General features: G+C 39.1%; 1 protein-coding gene across 6 annotated transcripts in view; it reads right to left on the bottom strand.

The window, feature by feature from the left end:
• Positions 1–25927, bottom strand: part of PBX1 (pre-B-cell leukemia homeobox 1) — a 302032-nt gene that overhangs the window by 15551 nt on the left and 260554 nt on the right. For 4 of the 6 annotated variants that reach the window (XM_011933346.1, XM_011933347.1, XM_011933349.1 and 1 more), the window contains 3 exons: positions 24789–24948; positions 16765–16877; positions 15324–15413 (listed from right to left, as the gene is read on the bottom strand). In XM_011933346.1, coding sequence (XP_011788736.1) covers positions 15324–15413; positions 16765–16877; positions 24789–24948 — 363 coding nt within the window. The remainder of the gene's footprint in view (positions 1–15323; positions 15414–16764; positions 16878–24788; positions 24949–25927) is intronic. The other 2 variants (XM_011933348.1, XM_011933350.1) reach the window with 2 other exon arrangements.

Genomic DNA, 25927 nt, shown 5'->3' with positions numbered 1-25927 from the left:
TACATGTGCTGCTATGGAATAAGATGGGCAGAGCAGATGATGGTGAGATGTCGAAGTTCAACAACCTAGAAGAATGTGTTATCTTACAGAGAGTAAAAGAAACAAGGAGACTGATCGAGCATCCAAAATAAAACATCTAGTCACTCAAAATACCATTATCTTGACCTAAGTGTAGCTAAGGTCATAAGAAAGCTTTTTAAATGGATGGAGCTGTTAGCTCTTCAACCTGGTTATAAGCAAGTCAAGGACTTATTTATTTGGCTTAGGGTCATACTAAGCCTAGGGCAGATCTCCCCCTAAACTTTTCACTAACAAATCTCTAGGTTCTTTTAGAAAATTCTTGGGCACTATTTTACAACTTGAGATTTTTCATAGATCAGAAAGACAGAAAATGTCAAGCTAGTTCAGATTGTAGGGTTAATTAATTTATTTATTTTAAGATCAATACCGGTAACACTTCCAGATGTGCCTTTAGTTTTCCTAGGGTAACAATCCAGCTTTCACTCTGAAGAACTTTACACAGAAATAGGATGAGACCTGGGGCCTTATTCCACAGGAGTCCTCCTCCACTCAGAAAGAGAATTTCCCCTATTTACTAAATGCTGGCCTAGTGCAGGAGGATTAATATCCTTATTGTGTAAGAGTTCTTAGAAATCAATAAGAAAAGAGATGAACATTTCAAGAATACATACAAAAGGCCAATAAATATAAAAAATGTTCAATCGCACTAGTAACCCAAGGGATGCAAATTAAAATAAAAACAAGATGCCATTTAATGATTTGATAATTGACAAAGACTGAAAAACAGTTGAGGTTGTGAGGAAATGGAAACTACCAGAAACTGTTAGTGAGAACCATAAGTTAACAGAAGTTCCTGGAAGAAAAGTTTACAATACATCACAAAGACTATAAACTTATGTATACCCTTTGACCTAGCAATTCCATTTTTAGAGATTTAGCCAAGGAAATAACAGAAAACATGCATTAAATTTTCTGTACTATAAAGCTTACCACCATGTTATTAATAATAGTAAAAAAAAAAAAAAAAACCCAAAATCAAAACATAGCTTAAATGTTCTATAGTATAAATTGATTAAACATATTGTGGACTTTCCCTATAACAGTTTCCTATGCAGTTATTTAAAGTTATGTTTGAGAAGAATGTTTAATGATATGGAAAATATTCATAACACATTTTTAGTAATATAGGTAGGTAAAATGAATTGTAACTTTCTTACACCCACATAAAAAAACACACCTATACATAAAGTGCTAGAAGGCTATGAGCACAAAGTTAACAGTAAATTTTCTTCTTTGTAGTTTTCCTGCATTCTCCAAAGTTTCTACATTAAATATTAATTTGCAATCAGAAAAAAATTTAAAATTTAAACAAAGTGTCTGAAGAAAAGTCCGTATCTAACTTATGTCTTGGTTCTGTGTGGCCAATCTCCAGAGCTCGTTAGAGAAGAGCAACCAATGCAATTTGCAGCCAACTACAGGTCTTAGGAAGAAAGGCTGAGGGAACTCAGACTCTTTTCCTCAGAGAAGAGAAAGTCAGCAAGTGATTTCATAACTCTTTTCAAAATACAACAATTACCTGTGAAGAGTGTTAACAGGGCTGTGAACACTGTGAAAAACAGGGCTGGCTGGGTGTGGTGGCTCCCATCACTTTGAGGTGGGTGGATCACCTGAGGTCCGGAGTTTGAGACCAGCCTGTCCAATATGGTGAAACCCCAACTCTACTAAAAAATACAAAAATTAGGCTGGGTGTGGTGGTTCATGCCTGTAATCCCAGCACTTTGGGAGGCCGAGGCGGGCGGATCACGAGGTCAGGAGATTGAGACCATCCTGGCTAACACAGTGAAACCTCGTCTCTATTAAAAATACGAGAAATTAGCCGGGTGTGGTGGCGGGCGCCTGTAGTCCCAGCTACTGGGAAGGCTGAGGCAGGAGAACAGCGTGACTCGGGAGGTGGGACTGGTGGTGGGCCAAGATTGTGCCACTGTACTCCAGCCTGGGTGACAGAGCGAGACTCTGTCTCCCAACAAAAAAAAAAAAAAAGAAAGAAAGAAAATTAGCTGGGCGTGGTGGCGCATGCCTGTAATCCCAGCTACTTGGGAGGCTGAGGCATGAGAATCACTTGAACCTGGGAAGTGGAGGTTGCAGTGAGCTGAGCATGCCTGTAATCCCAGCTACTTGGGAGGCTGAGGCATGAGAATCACTTGAACCTGGGAAGTGGAGGTTGCAGTGAGCTGAGATTGTGCCACTGCACTCCAACCTGGGTGACAGAGTGAGACTCTGTCTCAAAATAAATAAATAAATAAATAACAGAAAGAAAGAAAGAAAAAAATAGGGCCAATGGAAACAGGCTAAACAGCAAGATCAAGACAGAGAGTTGCTCAAGATCAGGTATTAGATCTCCTTTTAATTTTCTTTGCCTTAATGCCCAACACAATTCTGGGTAATAATAAGTCCCAAGAAAACGTCTGCTAAACAAATGAGTGAATGAATGAATGAATGAATGAATTATAGATCAAGCTCAAGGCCATTGAGATAGCACCTACCCCCAAAAAAAGTATGGAAAAGAGAAAATATAGTAACAGACATCTGAGCTCTGAATATATACATACACACACACACACACATATACCCATCCCAGAGTATACATACACCCATAAAATATTTCTGGCATAAAAATTATACGGTATGCAATACAAATAAGTTGGAGGTAAAAGATGGGTACCAGGCTGTGGTAAACAGAAAAACACACACACACACACAAAGCCATTTTCTCGTGGGAGAAATTCTCTGGATAATAGAAATACAAAATACATGTTTGCAGGGTTTCAAGGCGGGCAGAAAATCCGGTCAGAATGCTGGTTAAAAAAACATACACACAAAACCCACTGACAACAGGTTCAACTAGGCTCACTTTGAAAAGCATTCATTGAGCACCTACTGTATGCCAGGCCTGAGTTGAGTAACAGGATATAAAACTAGGATCCTTCTCTTCAGAATTCTATGGTCTAGCGAGGAACGAAAGGTAAGTGTCAGAAAAGAAATCCCATTCCAACTCCTGTGTACCAAGCAGTACACAGGCACAGTCTGAAAGAACTAGGAAGTACTTCCAGAAGGTAGGCCTGAGCTTGGTCACGTAAGATGAGTGGGATTACGAGATGTGTGCCCACTGCCATAGGTTCTGGGCTATGGATTCTACTGATTGAGAACTTTGTTGCCCCTAACAAAGGTCAATCTTACCTATGACAAGAGGGAAAGAGAATGTACATTTTATAATGCTAGACACTTTAGGAACCTGTGATCTAGAAAGGAAGTAAAAGAAAAGTACCAGGGCAGGTACTGGGTGTTTTTCAACTGCAAAAATCACCACATTAGACAAGGGATGAAAATTGATATCTGCAGATCTATTTTGCTTACCTTCAGTTATTTATTTATTTATGTATTATTTTTTAGCGAGGGGACAGTTATTGCCCTGACGTCTGGCTTTCCCTTCTCTGAACTCTTTTGTGCTTACCCCCAAAATAAATTCCTAATTATTTTAATACACTTGAATTAAATAAGTTAACGTACACAAAGTGTCTACCACATAGAAAGAAGTCAATAAATGTTAGCTATTAATACAATTATTAAGTGTCATTTTGGCCTGTTAATTTTCTCTCCTTATTGTTTTTTAATTGTTCTTTAATTTACTGCCTTAAACCACTTCCTTACTTTATTACTACTTGATCTGTCTTTTAATCTTTGTTAAGTATCTTCTTAGCTGGTGTTATTTATTTTAACTACTCATCCTAGCTTATTTCATGTTTTTATTATTCTCTTCAGTGCTTGTGTATCTTAATTGCTTTTAACCTTCATTTTGCAATTTACATGCAATGTTATCACTCTCCTGCCAGTTTCATTCTTCCCGTGCTTTGTAGTTGATGAGTAAATTCTTCCTTCCTCCTTTTCTTTTTCTTAGTTCCTTGCTATTCTAATTTTTTAAATTATATTTTCTATTTAATTTTCTAGTTTTATTTATATTATACCACCCCTGCAGGCTATCGTATTTATTCTTTTAAGTTACTTTAAAAATCCACCTCTACTGATACTTCACACCTAGATTCTAGAATAGTCTTGCCTTCTGTTACAATGAACACCACACGTTTCTCAACGAAGTGACACTTGATCTAAAATCCTGCTCTCATGTATGATCACTGGGTCACTATCTAGGCTGATTAACCAAATATGACACAATAAAGGTGTAGGGTAGCCTAGATCCAGGAAAGAGCTGTCTAAATAATTTTCCAAATTTTATTTTAATAAAGAAATGAACTAGTCGTAAGCCTTCCATATGCTACCCTGAGAGGATACACAACAGAACAGTCATAACTGAGTTCTTAAGAGTTCTTTTCCATATCATTCGGCCTCCAAAATGTTTATCACCAGGCCACATAAATTCTTTCACTATAAGGTTCTTGCCAATTCCCTTCAGTTGGCATAAGGACTAGAGGTCAGGGGTCTATCTGGATAAAGGGAAAGAAGAAAGGAGAGAAACGGCAAAAGAGGAAAAATGTCATAGTGAGGTAATCACACTATAATTTAACTTTCTGATATCTCTTAGAAAGTTTCTATTTTTATATATCTCAAAAACTTTTCTCATTGAAATGTGAATATAAGTTGAATACAAGCCTTTAAAGGCAGGCTCACCATATCAGAACATGAGACAAGTGTAGAATAAACCATCTCATTTGATTTAAATTGGCCTTTCTAGCAATGCTTGGCTGTAAGATAGAATGAGGGACTGAGGGCAGGAGGTGGAAGGGAGGGATCCCCTGGCTGCCGGTAAAAGAACAGACTATTCTGTGGACAACTACGTGCCCTGTCCTTCCATTTCCTTCTTATTTTGTTTTGCAAACTGTAGGAATGAGGTAGACACAAGAAAACAAAGAGTAGCAAATTTATATACAAGTGTATTACACTTCTTAAAACTCAAGAGACCCAGCACTTTGGGAGGCCGAGGCGGGTGGATTACGAAGTCAGGAGATCTAGACCATCCTGGTTAACACGGTGAAACCCCATCTCTACTAAAAAATATAAAAAATTAGCCGGGTGTGGTCGGGGCGCCTGTAGTTCCAGCTACTAGGGAGGCTGAGGCAGGTGAATGGCACGAACCTGGGAGGCGGAGTTGGCAGTAAGCCGAGATCGTGCCACTGCACTCCAGCATGGGCGACAGAGCGAGACTCTGTCTCAAAAAACAAAACAAACAAACAAAAAACCTCAAGAGAATGGATACTTATGATTTGCATATTTAATCGTGTACAATTTTGTTCCAGAAGAGGAAAAAACTGCAAATAAATATTGAACTCTAGTTAATGATACATGTGCCAGGATATTTACTTAGGAGAAAACGTACTGTTTTCTGCAATTTACTTTGAAATGAATGAAAAGAAAAAATCAAGATGGATTAATGGATGCACAGAAAAATAAACGGGTGACAATATGACAAAGCCAGTAGAGTTAAATATTAATGATAGAATCTAGGTGGTAAGAATACTGATTTCACTGTAAAATTCTTTCCAGTTTTCCATGTTTGAAAATTTTTTAAATAAAATGTTGAAAACATTTTAAAAGGTATCCTTAATGCAAATAAAGCTATGTAATTCCTTCTCTTCAGTAAGCCCTAGAGAGCATGTAGACTTTACACACTAGAGCAGAGCTTCTCAAACTTAATGTGCTTAACAATTGCCAGGGGATCTGGTTAAATTGTAGCATCTGATTTAATAGGTCTGGGCGGGGCCTGAGATTCTGCATGGCTCACAGGCTCCCAGGTAATGTTGTTGATCTGCAGACCACACTTGGAAGAGACTAGCAGGGCAGGGAGGAAGAAACAGGGAGGCTGCCAGCAAAGGCTTAGGTCACCTGGAAGACTTGAAACAAAGCCTCTATCTTATGTAAGCCCCACAGGGTTAAGACTTAAAGAAAGAGTTCAAGATGAGTTCAAAGACATGTCCTGCTTGGGCCTGAAGAATTATTAGGTTGGATGAATTAGTGGCTGACCCACTTAAACATTATTTCGAAAAACCCGTAACAAATGTAGGTATTTCTATATTCATATTTTAAATCTTCCTCCATATTATTTCATAGTTTGAAGCATATTATTATGCAACTGGAGTTAACTTCGTATATATAGTTAATTTTTAATAAAGAGCTCTATTTATTTTTAGAAAGGTTGATTTAAGCAGAAAGCATGCTTTTCCATGTTTTGTGTTAGGAAGTCTACTCTGTTTTCACAGCATGGTGACACCTCTAACACCATCGCCCCACTTTGGTGGCTTCATTTTAACCTTCATTTTGCAATTTACATGCTATTTTATCACTCTCCTGCCAACTTTATTCCTCTAATGCTTTGTAGTTGATTAGTAAATTCTTCCTACTTTGCTTTTCATAGTTCCTAGCTGTTCTAAATTTTTAAATTATATTTTCTAGTTTTATTTATATTACTTTTGCACGCCATCATGTTTTTTCTTTTAAATTACTTTACCAAGTTAGTTACCAAATAACCGGCAGAGAATCTAGAACTTCACTAGTCAATATGGTAGCCACTGGCCAAAAATGGCTACTTAAAATTTAAATTACCTTAAATTAAATAAAATTAACAATTTATTTCCTTTTTCAAACTAGCCATATTTCTTTTTTTTTTTTTTTTAGTTTCAAGATGTTTATTTTGAAAAACATGCTTGTTTAAAATGTATGCATCTTTACATCTAGCAGCTAATCGGTATTAATTCTTTATTGTCATATCTTGTATGTTAACAGTACTTAGTTGGTATCCGTTCTCTTTTGGATCTCATGCCCAACACTTCTTTTTTTTTTTTTTTAATTTCAAACTTTTATTTAAAGTTCGGGGGTACATGTGCAGGATGTACAGGTTTGCTACATAGGCAAATGTGTGCCATGGTGGTTTGCTTCACCCATCACCTAGGTATTAAGCCCAGCATTCATCAGCTATTCTTCCTGATGTTCTCCCTCCCCCTCGCCCCCTCAACAGGCCCCAGTGTGTGTTGTTCTCCCCATGTGCCCATGTGTTTTCATTGTTCAGCTCCTACCTATAAGCGAGAACATGTGGTGTTTGGTTTTCTGTTCCTGTGTTAGTTTGCTGAGGATAACGAGCTACACATATTTCAAGTGCTCAAGAGCCATGTTTTGCTAAAGGCTAACTTACTGGACAGCGCTAAAATAGAACATTTCCATCAGTGCAAGAAGTTATATTGGACAGCATGGTTCTAGAAGCAAAGAACAGCTTTTGCTAGTCACTCACAAAATCTATGTAAGAATAGCAAATGTCAGTCATGCTTATAAGCAATTCATATATTTATAGTTGATAGGAATATGATTATACATGTGTAAATACCCCTTACAATGGCCATTCACCAAATTTTTGAAAATAATATTGACTACACCGGCTGGTATATTTCTTCCCTTTCAGAGAATCAGATAACTGAACCAGATAACTCTCAGTTCTTTTTGCTTTCTATGACTTTATGAAGTACAAGAACCATGTCCCATTGATGTGTGTATTCCTGGTACTGGATATTAGAAGGATCTCAACAAGCATTTGTGGAATAAGGCACTTTTATTTACTTAGTTACTAATATTATCAAATGGAAACATATTTAGAGACGTGAAAAAAAATTTCCTCAAACTCAAATGTAGCCAGAGATTGGGATTTTTAAAAATTACCAATTTTAAAACAAAGGGATTTTCTAAGAAAGAAGTCTAATATTTTGCCGGGCGCAGTGGCTCATGCCTGTAATCCCAGCACTTTGGGAGGCCGAGGTGGGTGGATCACCTGAGGTCGGGAGTTCAAGACCAGCCTGACCAACATGGAGAAACCCCGTCTCTACCAAAAATACAAAATTAGCCAGGCATGGTGGCGCATGCCTCTAATCCCAGCTACTTGGAAGACTGAGGCAGGAGAATCGCTTGAACCCGGGAGGCGGAGGTTGTGGTGATTGTGCCATTACACTAAAGCCTGGCTGACAAGAGCAAAAGTCCGTCTCAAAAAAAAAAAAAAAAAATCTAATATTTTATCTGAAAACAAGCTTGTCTAAGAACATGGAACTCTTTCCTAAAAGGCAAGAAGGGGTGAGGCTAGATTCAGCAAGAAGAAGACTATCTACAGAAATCAGTGCTCATGTTTCCCACAATTAAACTCAGCTTATTTAATTACCTTAATATTTGCTGACATCTAGAGGGACCATGCCACTTTCAGGAGCAACCATAAAAAATCCCTTTGAGGTTGTGATTTTTCTTCACAGAGCAGAAGGAAGGCCCAACTTGAGTCTGGAACAACTAACCAGATCCTCGCCTGAGGACAGCATGGCTACAGGCCAAATGTGGGCCAGGCTGGGCAGGATGCTAGAAAACACCAATTCCAATGAAAGGAACATGGCATACACTGTCATCTCACAGTGGAGAATCTTCCCCCAAACACAATCTTGCATTTTCTTGGGAATGGAAAAACAGTAATTGTTTATAAATGGAACTGACTTTGGAAGATGCCTCAGACAAAATCCAGCTCAACTGTCCTCTTTAGAATTCAGAAAACTGAGTCCTATCAAGAGAAACTGACTTGTTCATAGTCACTCAGGCAAAAGTGGAATGTACATGTACACGCACACACACACGCGCATACACACACACCCAGCCTAAATGTGATAATGTTTAGTGTGATCATATCACTAGGTTTGAGATCATAACTCATTGTGACAATTCTACAAAGAGAGAAGGAGTTTCTATAAAAGAACACTTATTATTATATTATTAAGTCCATGGTATATCTATTTGGTTGGGGTTGGGACTTCTCTCAAACTTTGCTGGTTTGTCCTAAATTCCCCCCTTCTATCGTATAATTTAATTTCAAATTCCCTCTTACGCTACAGAGTTGGTCAGTTCCCTTGGTCTAACCTTCTAGGAACAGGAAATTCAATCCCAGACGAAGTGCTGAATGAGACTAAAAGGGAAAATGTACCCTGATTGACATCAGAGTTTCTCCAAATTGATCTGGATGTACCATGACGTAGCTTCATTCCCCAAGGTAAAAAAAAATGCTTATGTTGATTGAATGAATGAATGAATGAATAAGCAAATGAATAAATGAATGCATGAATAAGCCATTGAATGATCTGACCTCATTTGTACTTTTAAGGGCTTTCACTTGGCAGCTGGGGAAGAACATTGGATTGCACATGAAATCACAATACTGGGATATTTTTTGCTTCTTCAGTCATTGTGGGCTGAAATAAAATGTTTTTCTGGTCTCAGGTTTGTTATGGTGCTAGGTTTAAAGGCCCTATAAGAAGCAAAGGCACTGACTTACTCTGTTTCTCATTGGTTTTGTTATGAAGGAGAGTGAGGCTGTTAGCTTCTGTCTGTCTACTCTATCCCTGTTGCCTTCAAACACTAAAGAGTCTGGTCTGCCACATTCAGACCTCTCGATCTTCCTTGGTTCCTTTACCCCTCAGTTTGGGGGCTGTTCACTAGTTCCTGGTCATAGCACCAGAAGGTACCCAAAGACAACCAACTGGGGGACACATCTGGGTATGTTTTCATCCCTTTGAAATTCAAATTCAGCTTGGTAAAATAGAAGAATTAAAACTGTGTATAATTAACATGAGTTTTCAAAGATTTGCATATGAATTTTAATTATTACCCTCAGTTCCCAGCCTTACAATTCCACATGTGGCAACATCTTACTAATATATACTTTAAGTGGAAGGAGATCTCTTAGAAATAGTTAAGAAAAAATTAAAATTATGGCATGTGGCCAAGTATTACTAAGTATCCCTGTGGTAGCCAAATGTCTGAAATATGTTCATTTAAATAGGAGGCTATTTTTGTCCTAATGATTTATATTCCATTTATTTACTTGCCAAATGTTCCTTTTTCCCCCTTATCTAACATAGGAGAAAAGAAAAAACAAAAACACCTATATTATAGCTTACAATGATAAAAGCTTCATCTCTATTTTTCTGTTACTATAATGATTACAAAGCAAGATTAATGAGATTTTTTTTTCTGTCATAAATTGATGTTAATGGCATGTTACTTTTGTAGAGATAGTGCTAACACCTATTTCCATTTTCACCAAACCTTTTGAATAAGAAAAATCCATAGGGGTATCTATTTATATCAAAGACTGGCTGGAGTAAATTCATTCCCATAACCCACATTTTAAAACAATTAAACATAGTGGCCGGGTGCAGTGGCTCACACCTATAATCCCAGTACTTTGAGAGGCTGAGGCAGGAGGATCACTTGAGGTCAGGAGTTTGAGAGCAGCCTGGCCAACATGGTGAAATCCTATCTCTACTAAAAGCACAAAAATTAGCTGGGCGTGGTGGTGCACACCTGTAATCCCAGCTACTCAGGAGGCTGAGGCACAAGAATCGCTTGAACCCAGGAGGCAGACGTTGCAGTGAGCCGAAATCACACCACTGCACTCCAGCCTGGGTGACAGAGTGACACTCTGCCTAAAAAAAAAAAAAAAAAAAAAAGGTTTTACCCTAAAGAATAATGCTTTCTGCTATCACAAATATCCAAGGAATTCAAAGAGAAAAGTTTGTGTAACAAGAGCACTTCTTCCTTCCCATTTGGGTTTCAAGATATAATTTGAACACTGGGGTTGGCTAGAAAGAATAGAAGTTACTAACTCTAATGAAAGAGTTTTCTGGAGGCATGATCTACTGTTTAGTCTGGTGTCCCTCGAGCTAACAGTAACAATCAAAGATCATAAATGTAGAATTCTAGAGCTGCTGTGCTGAAAGAGAGTTTTCAGTTTGCTTATCTAATAAACTTTACAGATGAAGCAAAAACACAGAGGTGAAGTGACTCCTTAAAAGAAAAGTCACAAGAAGGACCTAAGTTTCCCAATTTCAAGTTGCTTCCACCTTCCCCCAGGTGGTCCTTGGAGGTTCCAGTACCACATCTAGTAGAGAGGGCAATTACAACAATGAGAATCCAGTTACAACAATGATATGTTGCTACACGCACAGCTATCCCACAAACAATGTTATGCTGCTACATGCATGGCTATCCTACAAACAGGTATATATATACTTTTTTTAATAGGGATTCTTTTAGTATAGAAACACGGGGACTCTTTAAGGATAGGAGGAGTGAAAGAAATTTTATAAAATTCATAATAAGAATGACTCTACTGCTGAGGATAATTATCTCTGCAATATCATCACCATATAAATTCATATACTTACTGTTGATTTGAATCTTATTCTCAGAGAATATGCATCAGCCAGAAAGTTTGAAAAACTTTTTCCAGAATGAAAGACTTAAGGATATTTTTGGATCTTAAAGCCAGTATATTTGTGGATAAGCATTTAAAACAATAATTCTCACCAGATACTTTACAGCTGACACACTAGATGTGGCTATTGATCATTAAAATGCGTTTTTAATCTAGTAGCATCATTTCTTCTCCTCCTCGATTTATTCATTCAACAAACATGTTTTGAGCAACTAGTACATGCATTTTAGGACCATACACATAGGCAGAAGTGAAAGACACAGAGGTAATTTCTGTGCACATACGTATAGTGCAAAGAAAATATGTGTCTGTGATAAAATAGAGAGAAGGGGGCAGAAGGACTAAGAAGAAAGACACGAAGGAGGAGCTGGGCTTGAGAGTAAGTGTGATTTGGATAGTGGGGTGGGATGGAGAGGTGATGCAGGAATGAAAGGACATTTGTGTAGATGGCATACCTGAGTAAATGTAAGGGGGAAAATGGGTAATGAGGTAAAGGTGAGCTGGCCATACTGAATGGCATCCAGAGCTTATTTTGATGATAGCAGGATGAGGTAGAAGGACAGGAAGGCTGGGCCCAGATGTGAAAGACCCTGAATGTTGTATTCAGGGTTTGAGCTTGCTTGGGTAGGCAACAGACATCTCAGCAAAGAATGACAAAATTCAGAGGGTGTGTGGGAGAGAGGAGGAACTAAAGGCAGCAACATTGATTAGGAAGTTATGGCAATAGTCTAGTTAATGAACTATTTCTAGAAATAGGATGGTGGCGGTGAGAATGGATAGGAAAGAATGTGATAGCTAAGTGATCTTTAAGTATGTCTGATTGACAGAGAAGTGGAATAATCTCCCTCCACTACTTAGAGCCACTCTAAGCTTAGTAAGTATTGCCCGTTGTCATATGAGAACACAAAGTACTTAAGGAGGTATAATTTAACTCTCACCGTGGCTAAGGAAGGGGGTCTTTAGGCCTTGCATAACACTATATCCATCTCAAAAGCACACCTTTCCATCAGAAGAGAAAAAAAAGTGACAACTGTGTCCTAACCTATCCTCACTAGGAACTACCTACTGAGAAAACTGCTCACATCAGAGGAGAAAAAAGGCCAAATTAGAAAGTTATCACTTATAAAATTTCATACTGCATTCATGTGGAAACATTTATGCTTTGCCAAGCCCTTCCTTACTTATTTTCTCATTTTCCCTAAGCCAGTCCTTGAGGTATAAAGGGTGGGAATTACTGGCCCCGTTTTCTAGAAGAGAGATTCAATATTTGCCCATGGGCACATGAGTCTCTAGGACTAGCAGCTCCCAACTCCCTTTACAGGACTCTTACCACTGCACCTTGCAATCCTATTGCTGTGTGGTCAGTTAAAGGCAAGTGGTCTGAACTTTACAAGGCTTAAAATAGATGCTGCTTGGATAAGATACGGGTGCCGTGAAAGCTCAGCCAGGGGAGCAGATAAAGGCTGCCCAGAAAATGTCCTCCACTGAATCAAACACAATCCAGAGCCCAGCTGGGAATTCCACTGCAGCTTTGGGGTTAGGAACTGTTTATTTTTATTTCTTGGCTCAAAGCTTTCATTCCTGTCCTTGTCTCTTCTTGTCTCCCCTCCTCTCTGTCTCCTGCTGGCAGTCATCATCCTGCTCTATACACACACGTCTCAGCATCGAATACCACCATCTAAAAATACATCTCACTATAACAAGCTTAGCCTCCTGCAGGTGGCACAATTTAAAACTGATATCAAAAGAACGTATCACGATCAGCCTTTGATTCGTTTACCCTGCATATTAAAGACCCAGAAATAAAATAACCACAGTTCACAGACAAAAAAATTAATGCAAAGTGAGAGACTCTTTCAAGTGGCATTTTCAAGCCCAGTTTTTGTGGTGGGCTTATGTAATCAGACATAATTGTCTGCACATGTTTGGTTACACTATTTCAGAAATTATTCCCAGCCCATCAGATGATGTCAGAGGGGTCAGTGTTGACCTTCCCACTCCCCAGAGTCTGACTGCTGCTCTCTCTCTTCTATGCTGCCCAATTAGGAAAGAAAGATGCCAAATAACAGAAGTGTCAGCCCCATTTCCTGCTCAGTCACGTGGACTTCCTTCAGTTCCCTTTTTGAGTATGGCCTGATTCTTGTTCCTACACTCTTGTGCTTTCCTCATGTTCTTCTCTTCTGCTTATGCACAGAACAAAGCTTTCTCTGGAAGAACTTATCTTATATCCCAAAAAGATTCAGGAAATACATAAACATATGTGTGTGTAAACCTGCACTCAGACAAAAACCCAAACGACTTCATTCATTTGGAATTCTTTTGGAGAATACACTTTCCCACAATGGCTTCTTGTATTTTTCCAAGAAGTCTTCCCAGTAAGTCAGCCATCAATGCAGTACTAGTAGTTAATGTAGTTAGAACAAGCACAAGATGGGAAGAATCTCCCTGTCCTGAAAATCCTTCCTAGAAAGTAACATGATTGTCCAGAGTATGTTTAACAGAGTTAACTTTGACTTCTCTCCTTCCATTCCAGAGAAGACGTGATAAATACTGTATAAACTCAGAGAAGATTCTGCCTGAAAATGGTAGACAATAAAGACTCCCTAAGGTAAATGGCCTTAAAAGTTACCAAGACAATCAAAATCTGCTGCCTGACTTCCTTCTGCAACATCCTTACCAAGCAGCTAGCCAAGCCATGTTTGAATTTTCCAAGGATGGAGAACTCTTAAAGGCAGCCAATCCCTTCTTCGGAAGACTCTTACTGTGAGAAAGGTCCATCAGATGTTGAAGTGAAACCTGTTTCTCTGAACGTACTACTCAGTAATCCTGTCCTATCCTAACCCCTTTAGATCATTCATGATGACTCTAATAGTGTTAGCATGCCTTACACTACTATATATGCCCCCCAAATTTTCTCTTTTATGAGGTACGAATTCCTAATGTGTTCAACCATTCCTCATCTGAACTGAGAAATAACTGATATTCTCTTAATCCTCCCAAACCAGACAGAATCATGTATGACTTGACCAACGCAGAGTTGAAGGGGCCATCACTTCCTTCACTGCAGACATTATTACCTCCATTAGTATAGATTACATTAATAAATCATGCCTAACTCTTCTTCCTTCGATCCCTCATTTACTTTAATCATAGCAACAGAAACAAACAATAAAAAATGATCACCACCCCACCACCCAAACCTTTCTTCAACAGTTAAGGGCCAATAGTTCTACTCAAGCCTTCTGTGACCTCTAAAAGCCCAGGAATCATTCCTGATCTAAAAAACGGCCTCCTTTTCCAGGCTGCCCTCTTGTCCCAGCTTGCTGTCACCGCTGCTGAGAAAGCAGACGATTGATCTGAGAAATCAAGTTGGATTGCTGTCCCAAATCTACACTCGGTTCTCCTTGTGTCTGTCTGATCGATTTCACTCTGTGCGACATAGCTTGTCGCTATGAATTTTCATGCTAGTCAGGAGCCGCCAGCGCACCCAAGAACAAGTAGAAGATGGTCTGCACCCCTCCCCATCCCTTCCACATACCCAGCTTCTGCGTTAATTTTCTTTTTAATTGTCCATAGACAAAATGAAAAAAAAGTATTTCTTTTTTTTCGGACCACAGACGTGGATGCAATGGATTTTGGCTACTAGTTTCACTTCCCAGGTTCCCAGGCCCCAGCTTGTGGTCACATTTCCTACCACGGTTGTACTAGGTGTCACCTGTTTAGCAGCTCCCCTAGCTGAACGCATGTGGCCGCAGGTGCCATGCAAACACTGATTGCGTCTGACAGCCCTAGACGCCAGCTGCCTGCATGAAGCCTGCCCAATCGCCACTTTTTCTGTGGGTGGAATGCTGCCGATGGCATGACCGATACAGAAACAAGAAACTAGGTGACCGTAAAGCTAAGATAAGTCCTACTAAGTGGCATTCTGGGCCCTACGGCTTTGAAATAATTGGTAGTGAAAGAATAAAAACAAAGCAGGGGGTGGGGGGGCTTGTTTTCTTACACTGATGCCCTGCGGACTGTACATCTGACTGGCTGCGAGTCCATCACTGTATCCTCCTGTCTGGCTGATAACATGGCGAAGGGTATCCACCTAAACAGACGAACAATAACAGAGAGAGAATTAGTCAGAGAGGCACAGGAAAAGGGAGGCAGATCATCATCAGGCAGGCCACCATTTGGGCATGCCATATTAATGCAATCATTTAGGAGACAGTTGTCCTGGGAGAGTCCATTAGGAGGAGGCTAGCCTCCTCTGTATGCCAATCCATAACGAGTTCTGAGTTCGGTAAGCAAGACAGTAAAACGGTAAAAGAAAACTGGGATCTCCACATTGAAACTAGTTCAATAAGTCTGCATGAGATGGTAGGGAGTAAGGTGCTAGAGGAGCTGGAGGGGAAAGCATGAAGGAATTTTCTCGTCTCCCCATTTTTCTTCCCTACAGATCATCCTATATAGCTGTTCCTTTGCTGGGTATCCTACAAAAACAAAGGTTCTGTTTAGAGGAGGTTTGAGCAGTCATCTCACAGAGAGAGCAGCACTTGATTGAGACCTTGTATTTTTTGAGGACTTAAGTGATGGCCAGTTGTTTAGTCACTTGACCAAAGCCTGACCATATCACTTCGAACTTGTTTCCAGGCAATGTTTCTCGAGAAAGGGGTGAATCGCTGACCAGCTGGTCTGTTCTGGGCTTGTAATGCTTCTTGTTCCACATGGAGGGTGGGAAACTAGAATGACGTGGCTCAGAACTTCCCTAATAATTCTGACCCACAGCATACTACTTGACCCTTTCACATCACGTTTCAGGCTGAGCTGGTAGGACGGCTTCTGGAAGTATCAGGAAGGAAATCTGCTTACTACGGAGCACTAAGATTTGATATCACATGGCTTGATTTTGCTTCCCAATGTGGACGTCTATTCATCACCAGAAACTCAGGTCCCTTGACCTTAAGGATGACTAAGAAATGAATTTAGTCAACCTGGCTGGGTGTTTTTAAAGCCTAAAATGAAAATATCAGATAGTAATATATTTGCTTGCTTGTTAATTGCCTCTTTATATGGTAAATATTGAGCACGAGAAACCAACACATGAGAGGGAGACCTGGAAATTGAGATAACATTCTGACACCTCCTCCTTTTCCCTTTGCTGAATAAAGAATATGCTGGTTCCACTTGCCTGATGTGTCTCGGTCACCTTGCCCTGTGCTTACTGTTCTTCTCCTGCCTTCCTGGTACAACTGAAAAGCCAGAGCCAAATGCATTCACAAAGTGTGGACGAGATTCCCCATGACAATGGTTGTCTTGATTTTGGTTTGGTCGTTGGTAAGGTTTTGGTTCTGATCTATCTTTCTCTCTCTCTCTGGACAGAAGCAGGAAGGCCAATACGACTGAGGGCTCTTGGACTCTAAGGCATTCACCTGGCGGCATATTGGCTGGGTCCCTACCTGTGATTGCACGTTGGCTCCAACCTGGGCCCCTTGGTAAGAATCCCCATTGAGTGACTGCACGCTCATGAACAAATCTCCAGAGTTTGACATGTTAAAAGAACTGGAAGAACCTGGAAAGGAAAGAGTGAGGCACCTGAATCACAGAAAGGAAAAGGCTCAAACCCCGCAAACTAACAGCCAAGAGGAAGAATGACATGCAAAGCAACCCCCCAAATAAAAACTAAAATAAAAATAACACCAACAGAGTCTGGTTAGTAGCATGAAGAACAGAGCAAGCAATAAAGGGTGCATACTGTTTATGTTATGTGAAGCCATACCTTACTGCAAGTTGTCAATAGAACTGCTTCCCCTTAGCAACTTCAAGCTGAGAGAGGGAACATTTATTCTTCCCAACTTAGTCTATTTGGATTGTAGTCTCTAGACCTAGGATCTCTCTTCTATGCCTCTAAAATTCTAGCGTTGGCCAGGGGACCACAAGATGGAGGCTATGGGCTGGTCAGTGGTATTTCTGCCACCATGATAGAGCACATAAACTATTCAACTGGATTCTAAATATGCCATTGCCAAACCATCCCCTCCCCTGTGAGGAGCAGCACCTGGGAGGGAATGCATGAAGGCACTGTCACATACTAGAACTATGTATGGGTCTACTGACATTCTTAATTTCTAAAATGAAGGTGAAATTTCTTGCAAGGTGGCAACAGCTCAAGGAACCTTGAGGACTGTAAGAATATGTGGGAGTGATCTACCCTTCTCTGCCACCTGCAACTATGGAGAAAACGAAATAACGGGCCAGGAATTCTCAAGCATGCATAAAATATGAAATGTTGCTGCTGCTGCTAATAATAATAATAATAATAATAATAATAACAACAACAACAGTAGTAAGTGGGCCTCAAGAAGGGCCATTAGCCATCTACTTTCACCTCCCAGAGATGGAAGCATCATCCAGCGAGTTCGCCTAAGGTCCATCCTGGCACCACCCAGGTTCCACTGGTTCCACTGTGGTGAACCTAGCCCACATTCAGCCTAAGCATAAGGGCTTGCAAAAGCTTAATATTATTCTGAAGTCATCGTGCAGCTCAGCGCATTAGGAAAGAAAGCTCAACGTGCAAGGTTTGGTTAAAACATGACGTTAGCCTGGAAAAGGAGAGACCTCAGGGACCCAGGTCAGTTGCACTCTATTATTTCCAACCCTATATTGCTCAAATTGTGCTCTTGCCCTCATATTCTGAGACAGCCATCATCAGTGTGGAATCGCCCAACCATGATTCATGCCTCAGCTCTGACACTTTTCTTTTCTCCTCAGGTAGGGATTTGAGCTCTGAGAGCTTTCCTGCCCCACATGAAGAGGTGCAGTAAGCAGAAGAGAGGACTTTCTTTCCCCATAGAAGGACCACTTAACAAATGACAAACTCTAAACTCTGACACAATGAACTATTTATTTATGGTATCTATCTATGCTATTCATGGTGTTTTCATACTTTAAAGGCAAGAGCCATTTAGAGAAAGCTGACGATTTATAAACCTGGGTACAACTCCACATTAAAAAAAACAAAAACAAAAACAAACAAACAAACAAAAAACCCCTCAAATTTTGTTTGTCCTGTGGGATGTTCATTCACATGCAAAGAAAAACTAGCTATTTTACTAAATAAAACAATCCTCCACCTAAGTCCCTTCTCTTTCCTTCTTTCCCAGGAAAAAATAAATGCTTTCTTTGGGGGTTAGAGGAGGACTCAAGCATCCACCAAAGGACTATGCCATCTCCATAGTTCTGCGACTTGTCCTGTCTCATCTGGCCCACATTTCTCTGTTTAGCTTATCTGAAAGGAACTGGAAAGGTAGGGCCTTAGCAAAACAGGTGTAAGATCTGACCAGGTGTGGCTTATACCCAGTCAGTGGGACAAAGTCTTTGGTCTGTAACTTCCTTCCATTAATATGGGACTATCTTTGAAACTGTCTTCCTGAACATATGAATGAAACAATGTGTGGCACAGATCACATGCTCACGTGTAGATATATAAGATCTCTATATACTAGTACTATCCCTCTCAAATGGTTTTTGTAATCACAGATATAACCTAAATAATAAAAGCCATTTTGTAATGTATTATAATACATGCTTACATTTAGATGTCAACAGAACTAAGAAGAATCAGCTCCAAGAACTCAAATTATAATTTGTTATACGTCATGAGGCTCCCCCACCCAAGCTCAGGCATTTTACTTCTCTCCCATCATCTCTAGATGATGTCTTATCATCCAGAGAGTCAACCTTAAGGTCCATCCTGGCACCACCCAGATTCCACCGGTTCCACTGTGGTAAATCTAGCCTAAACATAAGGACTATAAATTTGACCAATTTTTTTTGGAAATTAGTACACAAACTTAGAAATGGGAGAAACCCCCAAAAGGCTACATGATATCCAATGACATGGCATCCATGGAACCATGAAGGCATGGAATGTGTCATTTAAAAGATACATACTGCAACTGACACAGATGATTTAAAAAATACATGTGCATAGATAAACTGTAAATATGTCTGGCTGCCTAATGTACACAGAGATAAATATGCACATATAAATGTACTTCATGTACAAGTGCATTTGTATCAGAGCAGCAACTGAAGGAATAGTCCCTTGTGCTCTTAGCTGTGCTGTTTCAGCATTTCATTGTGTCTGTACACCCATGCACAATATTACCATGGCTTCTCACTCTCTGGTAAGTATCCAGAAGCAGTGGTTGTGCTGAGGGAAGAGACCAGGTGCCACTAATACCACAATAAAGCAGACAGAAGTCCACAAAAACATCTGAACTACAAGGGAAGGACATGTTCTTTACCCAGCACTGCAAGTTGGAAAGAATTTATCATGGAATGGATAACCTTCTGGGACGCACACGATTCACTGACAAATAGTGAATGGGCTCTCTTGGAGGTGCTGTGGCATTCTCAAAGAGCTGAAACAGAATAACTTGGCTTGCTGAGATCATTCAGAAACCTTACCTGCAGGCTGTTTTGAAGCCATCAGCTACTACTAGATGCACATTTTAAGGTGTGGTTGTCAGTTAAAAGGTTCTGAATTTGGTTTGGGAAGGAAGGCAAGCAGCTCATTTAAACTGCCACCCAGACATTTGGGGCATGTACAGAAAACTAAAGCTGTACTCAACTAGGCAGAGAAGAAATAATAGATCACCTATGATTCTAATGCATTTGCTTGGGCAAACATCATGATGTGGTAATGTGTTCACATCCATTTTCATTAGACAAGTGCCCGAAAATTGCATTTCTACTCTAAAGAATCTTCAGGAGACTTAAATTTGTTAAAGAAAAACAAAAAAAGTAAAAGCAAAAAACAAAAAAAATCAGTTAATTTCATAATCCAAAAAAAAAAAAAAAGAATAATGATAAAGCTTAAACCTAGAACAGGATCTCTCAACCTTGTTGCTACTGACATTTTGGGCCAAATATTCTTCATTGTGGGGGATTATTTTATGCATTGTAGGGTGGTTAGCCCTACAATGGTTATCCTCTATCCAACAGACGACAGTAACACCCACCCTTCAAAATTGTGACAACCAAAGATATCTCCAGATATTACAAAATGTCCCCTGGGGATAAAGATTTGCCCCTAGATGAGAACCAAAGACTTAGAACAAGAATGGATTTACTTTTTCCTTTTAAGGAACTCCGTGTTTAAATGTATTCACTCAATATTTCTTACACTATTTTAATGAAGTAGTTGCCATTTTCTGTAGTTTAGAAATCGAGACTTCAGGTAGATTATGTAGCCAGCCTGATTCAGCTTGATAGATTGGACTCTCATACCATTTGGGAGTTCAAAGGATAGGTCCTTTTTATTAGATGGAAGCTTAATTAAGTCCCAGGCATGCTTGCTTTTCCATTTCCCCTCGTGAATTCCAAAATTCACTGTTACTTTCTACTTGGGACAAAGCGAAAGAGTAAAGTGTTGTCTGGTTCAATGTGAAAACCCTTCAATAGGTATGTGTGTCAAGGTTGTAGAGTTCCAATTCCAGGAGAAATTGTTTTCACTCTTCACTTAAAAATAAAGAGGAGAATCATACTAAGGAAGAACATGAGATAAAACATCAGTAGGATAAATATTTTCACTTGGTTTTAAAAAACAAAATTATAAACATTCCTGTGGGTTTACTAAAGCGTCAGTCAACTTTTCTGGATGTGTTACCTTCTCTCTGTGTGTACTATATAGAAACTTCTCATAGGGCACGAAGGCTCTGAGTTTTAATATAATAACCTTTCATCAATCCTGAAAAACACCAAACCTCTTTTTAGGGGTTGATATGGTTAGACTTTGTCTAACCAACTCTCATCTTGAATTGTAATCCCCATAATCCCCATGACCCCCACGTGTCAAAGGGGAGAGACCAGATGAACTTAATTGAATCATAGCGGCAGTTTCCTCCATGCTGTTGTGATAGTGAGTGAGTTCTCACAAGATCTGATGGTTTTATAAGGGGCTCTTCCCCACTTCACTCGGCACTTCTCCCTCCTGCTGCCTTGTGAAGAAGGTGCCTTGCTTCCCCTTCACCTTCTGCCATGACTGCAACTTTCCTGAGGCCTCTCCAGCCATGCTAACCTCAGTCAATTAAGCCTCTTTCCCTTAGAAATACCTAGTCGCAAGCATTTCCTTATAGCAGTGTGAGAACGAACTAATACAGGGGTATTACAAGAGTATGTATACGGGCTTGCCATTGACTAAAATAGTGCTAGAAGAAGATTTGCTGTTGTCCTTGACACAAACACACAGCTAAGCGAAAGAATTCAAATCTTGGGGTTCTGAGCTTCAGTAAGCCCACTACCACTTAGCTAATCACAGAATGTGATATAATTTCAATGCTGATGGCATGCCACAGTGAGCATCTGTAATGCACAAGTCAATTTCTTTCTTCTTGGATGTTAAAATCCTCTCCAGAAGATAATCCAAGCTTCTTGAAAGGGCCTCATTTTTCTGAGGTTTTATAATCTCATCAAAATTAAGAAATTAAGAATGCATTACTCTAGGTTATTACAGAAGAATTATAGACCCCAGGTTTTAACTAGTGCTCCAACTGGTCCCTATTTTTGCTTTCTTTTTTCAAAATTTAACTTTCTCTCCTTCCTTCTATTCTTCCTCTTTGCTCCATCCATTTTGTCTAACTCTGCTGGTATAAACTATGAAGCATGCTAAATGTCTTTAAATGTTTGCTGATACCCCCGGGTTTTAGTCTTAAGTGATTTAAAAAAAAACAGATTATGCTTAAGAAAACAGGAGACATGGAACATATCAACAAATAGAAATATTTGGAAGTAATCTAAGACACTCAAGTGCTGTTCTCCATACAGAAGCCTCTGGCAGGAAGAGGATTTACTTGCAAAGAAATATATTTGTTTTTGTTTGTTTGTTTTGTTTCTTGAGATGGAATTTTGCTCTGTTACCTAGGCTGGAGTGCAGCGGTGTGGTCTCAGCTCACTACACTCTCCGCCTCCCAGGTTCAAGTGATTCTTCTGCCTCAGCCTCCAGAGTAGTTGGGACTACAGGTGCGCGCCACCATGTCTGGCTAATTTTTGTAATTTTGGTAGAGACGGGGTTTCACCATATTGGCCAGGCTGATCTCAAACCCCTGACCTCGTGATCTGCCCGCTTTGGCCTCCCAAAGTGCTGGGATTACAGGCGTGAGCCACCGCACCCAGCCAGAAATATATTTCTTTACAATAGAAATGAGTACTTATATTTTGTAAAACTCTGAAAAAAAACCTTCTGCTTCAATACTGAGGCTATGAAAAGTTCCTAGGTTCCACAACTCTAGACTTCAAACTCTGCCAAAATATATTTTCATATATTAACTTCTTATTTACAATTTATTTCAATTATCATTTATCTTTTGAAATTATTGAAGAGCAAGTACATAACATAATAAACACCTTATGTGAGAAGTGTGAACATTTTAAAGTTCTCCTTTATCTGTGTGGATGATTTAAGTTGATTAAGAGCAAAAGAAAATACAGAAAAGCCCAGTTGTAACTTTTGCTGTTAAAATGTTTATCTTTTACAATTCTATGCGATTGCACACATACAATAGTATTTTCTTTTGTCTCTACTTTAGAAAAAGCACTACAAAGGGGTTCCTGTGCAGATTATTTCCAACAACTTAGGCACAACTGGAAGGCTTAGCTCACATTTTCCATAATAATTTACTTTGTGCTCAGAATAGTCACATGATGTTTAAGCCACCAGAAAAAAATTCCTTAGAAAACTGTAATCACAGTCTGACATTCCATAAGAGGCAACCATAATTCTTAAACACAGAGTAGAGGGTTAAAATGCTTACTTTTCTCTTTCAAGGGCTTTAGGAAAGAATAAATAGTTACGAATTTAGTAATGAAGAAAGTCCACAGGGCCTTTCTAAGGACTAGTCATAAATCATGCTAAGCCATCTGCGATGCAGATATACCAGGGACAGGAAAAAGTCATTTTGATATCTGTTTTGCATTATGATAACCTTTGCAGGAGTGTTGAGTGCATTTTTGCTAATGTTGACAGAATTGTACTTCTTCTAAAGAGACAAGTGAAAATGTCTGCCTAGCAGCACAGTTCAACTTGTTACTGGGTCTGAAGTTCTTAATAATTGACCAGATGGAGAAGATGGAACTCTCTCTGGTTATTGAACCTGTTAGCTTTGGTCCCTTGTCAATCACACCATGATGGAGGAAGAAAAAAACAAAACATTTCTCAAAAAGTAAATCTGCTCCTCATAGGAATCTAACCTGTAGTGCTGGGAAAATTAAAACTGGATTGAATTCTATGTTATTTTATTATATTCATGTTGAAAAAGCCCAGGCCACTCTTCATGCATGATTCCATTTAGATAAAAGGCCACAAAAGGCATGCTGAGTATAGCCCAGTGACTTGGAGAACCTTATCATTAACAAATTTGTACATCTGGAAGCTCACAGAAGACCTCAGTCTGTGGAACCCTACATCGTCTCCAGTAACAAGTCACCATAAGAAAACTTATTTTAGTGGACAAACAAGCTTTGTGGTCAAAGATACCACATGCTCTAAAAAATGTTAGACATTACGTTTGCAATCATATTATGATCAAATATATTTAAATTGGTAACCTTTTAAGTTAGAATTATCAATTTTCTTAGCTGTGCACCCTAATCGAAGTCAAAACAAACTTATTTAATGAGAAAATACTTGTTTTTCCTTTACCGAAGGGGAAAAAAAATTACCACATGCCTTCCATAGCCTACAAACACAAAGGTTATATTTTTTGCACTATTAACTATATTTTTTCACATGTAGAAATTCTGAACTGATGACACAAGGCACACCCCAAAATACAGTGTTTTGACCTTAAATTAGTGATATAATGCATATTTCCTGAAATAAAACCTATTTTATATAGCACATGACCGATAATCATAAAGAAGACCAACAAAAAACAATAAAGAACAACAACTATAAACAATACATAGAAATATTCATAGCCTGGTTTTGCATACCAAAACATTCTAATAAGATATTTGCTAGAAGAGTAAATATTTCTGCATAGAATGCACGCTAATAGGTGACCCAGACATTATGTTGTTGGAACAGCAAAACTGACAAGGATAAAAACTTTACATAAAATGGGCCAAATGACAGAATCCCAATAGACTATCTCTAAGCATTATGTCTAACTTATTTATTGATATCCCTGAGGGGAGAATTTAGAAGTCTCATCAAGCTAACCAATTTACTTTGGTCTTAACTTAATAGACACATTAATGCAAACCTCCACACAACCCACCTTGTAAACAGTCTAACAGATTGCTCTTTGGAAATGAAAGGAAGAGCCCAAAGTGACATTAACATCCAAAAATACAACCAAATACAGAAATTAACCAATCAAAAGTCTAACAAATTAAAAGAAAATCCCAATGTAAGAAAAGCAAGTATAAAAATAGAGAACAATGCCTCCCCCCACCCCCAATCAAAGCAAAAACTAACCAGCTGAGTTGGGAGTTGAGGGTGAGTTAGCTTGGCTTCCATGGGCTGACACATTGGTAGCAGTGACAGCTGTTTTGGCAGCATAAATATTGGCTTCCTCTTGAAATTTACCTATGTTCTTCTTGTACCGGATTCGCTTATTTCCAAACCAGTTTGATACCTAGAGTAGTTTAATAAGATGAGAAAGTTCACATTTCATCCTTCAGAAACATTGCAGAAGACAAAAAAAAAAAAAGGCTTTATGGGAGAGGTGAAGAGGTAAGCTAATTGGTCTTATCCTACTTGTATTAATAATTTGGCAACATCAGTAAAAAGATCTGAAGTAAGAGCTTCAAAAGGACAACTACATGAAATGTGATTCTCTTGTTTAATATCACTAAAATTTAGTAAAACCACTGTGACAAAAATCTTCCTATAAAGGAGCTGCTGCTCATTTAAGCTAGAACCCTTTTAATTTAGAGCAAGCATTTTTAATTTGCTTACATCTTCAGTTATGACACTAAAATATACCTAACATTTCAGGAGAAATGCCCCTAGTGTTTATCAATGCAAAAGCTGGCTTCATGCCATCAAAATACACAGACCTTTAAATGTCCATATAGGTGCTTTCATGTGATAGATTAATTGCAAATTTTTAGAAGTTGCATGACTTTAATGTGGACTGAGATTCTTAGCTGTATTTCACGATAGACCTTAGGATCAATATAATTCAATCTACCAGATTTCACTGACTATTTTGTGTAAAGCTTGGTATTATCTACATAAGGAAAAACTGTAGCATACAAATGACTATCCCCTTGAATTCTAGGGTTTAAATGTTAAAGCCAGCAGACACAATAAACCTAATTTACTTTCATTTGTTAATTTATTTCCTTCATGTGGTTCACAGCAGGTGTCTTGGCTCCATTTGGTACCTCTGCTCCCTTCATACCAAGACCTCTGCCCACAGTCAAATTCAAGTTTTACCCCCATAATTCCTGCCCTGGGAAGGAAAGTTTTATATCCCACGTTCCAGATATGATTTTGAACTAAAATGCTGAGGTTTTCTTTTTTCTTTCTTTTTTTTTTTTTTTGAGACGGAGTCTCGCTCTGTTGCCTGGGCTGGAGTGCAGTGGCCGGATCTCAGCTCACTGCAAGCT

This window comes from Colobus angolensis, unplaced genomic scaffold (genome assembly GCF_000951035.1).
Source record: "Colobus angolensis palliatus isolate OR3802 unplaced genomic scaffold, Cang.pa_1.0 Scaffold126, whole genome shotgun sequence".
In the NCBI taxonomy this organism is placed as follows: domain Eukaryota; kingdom Metazoa; phylum Chordata; class Mammalia; order Primates; family Cercopithecidae; genus Colobus; species Colobus angolensis.
Note: the sequence above shows the minus strand (reverse complement) of the source record. Positions and strands in the feature narration are given on the sequence as shown.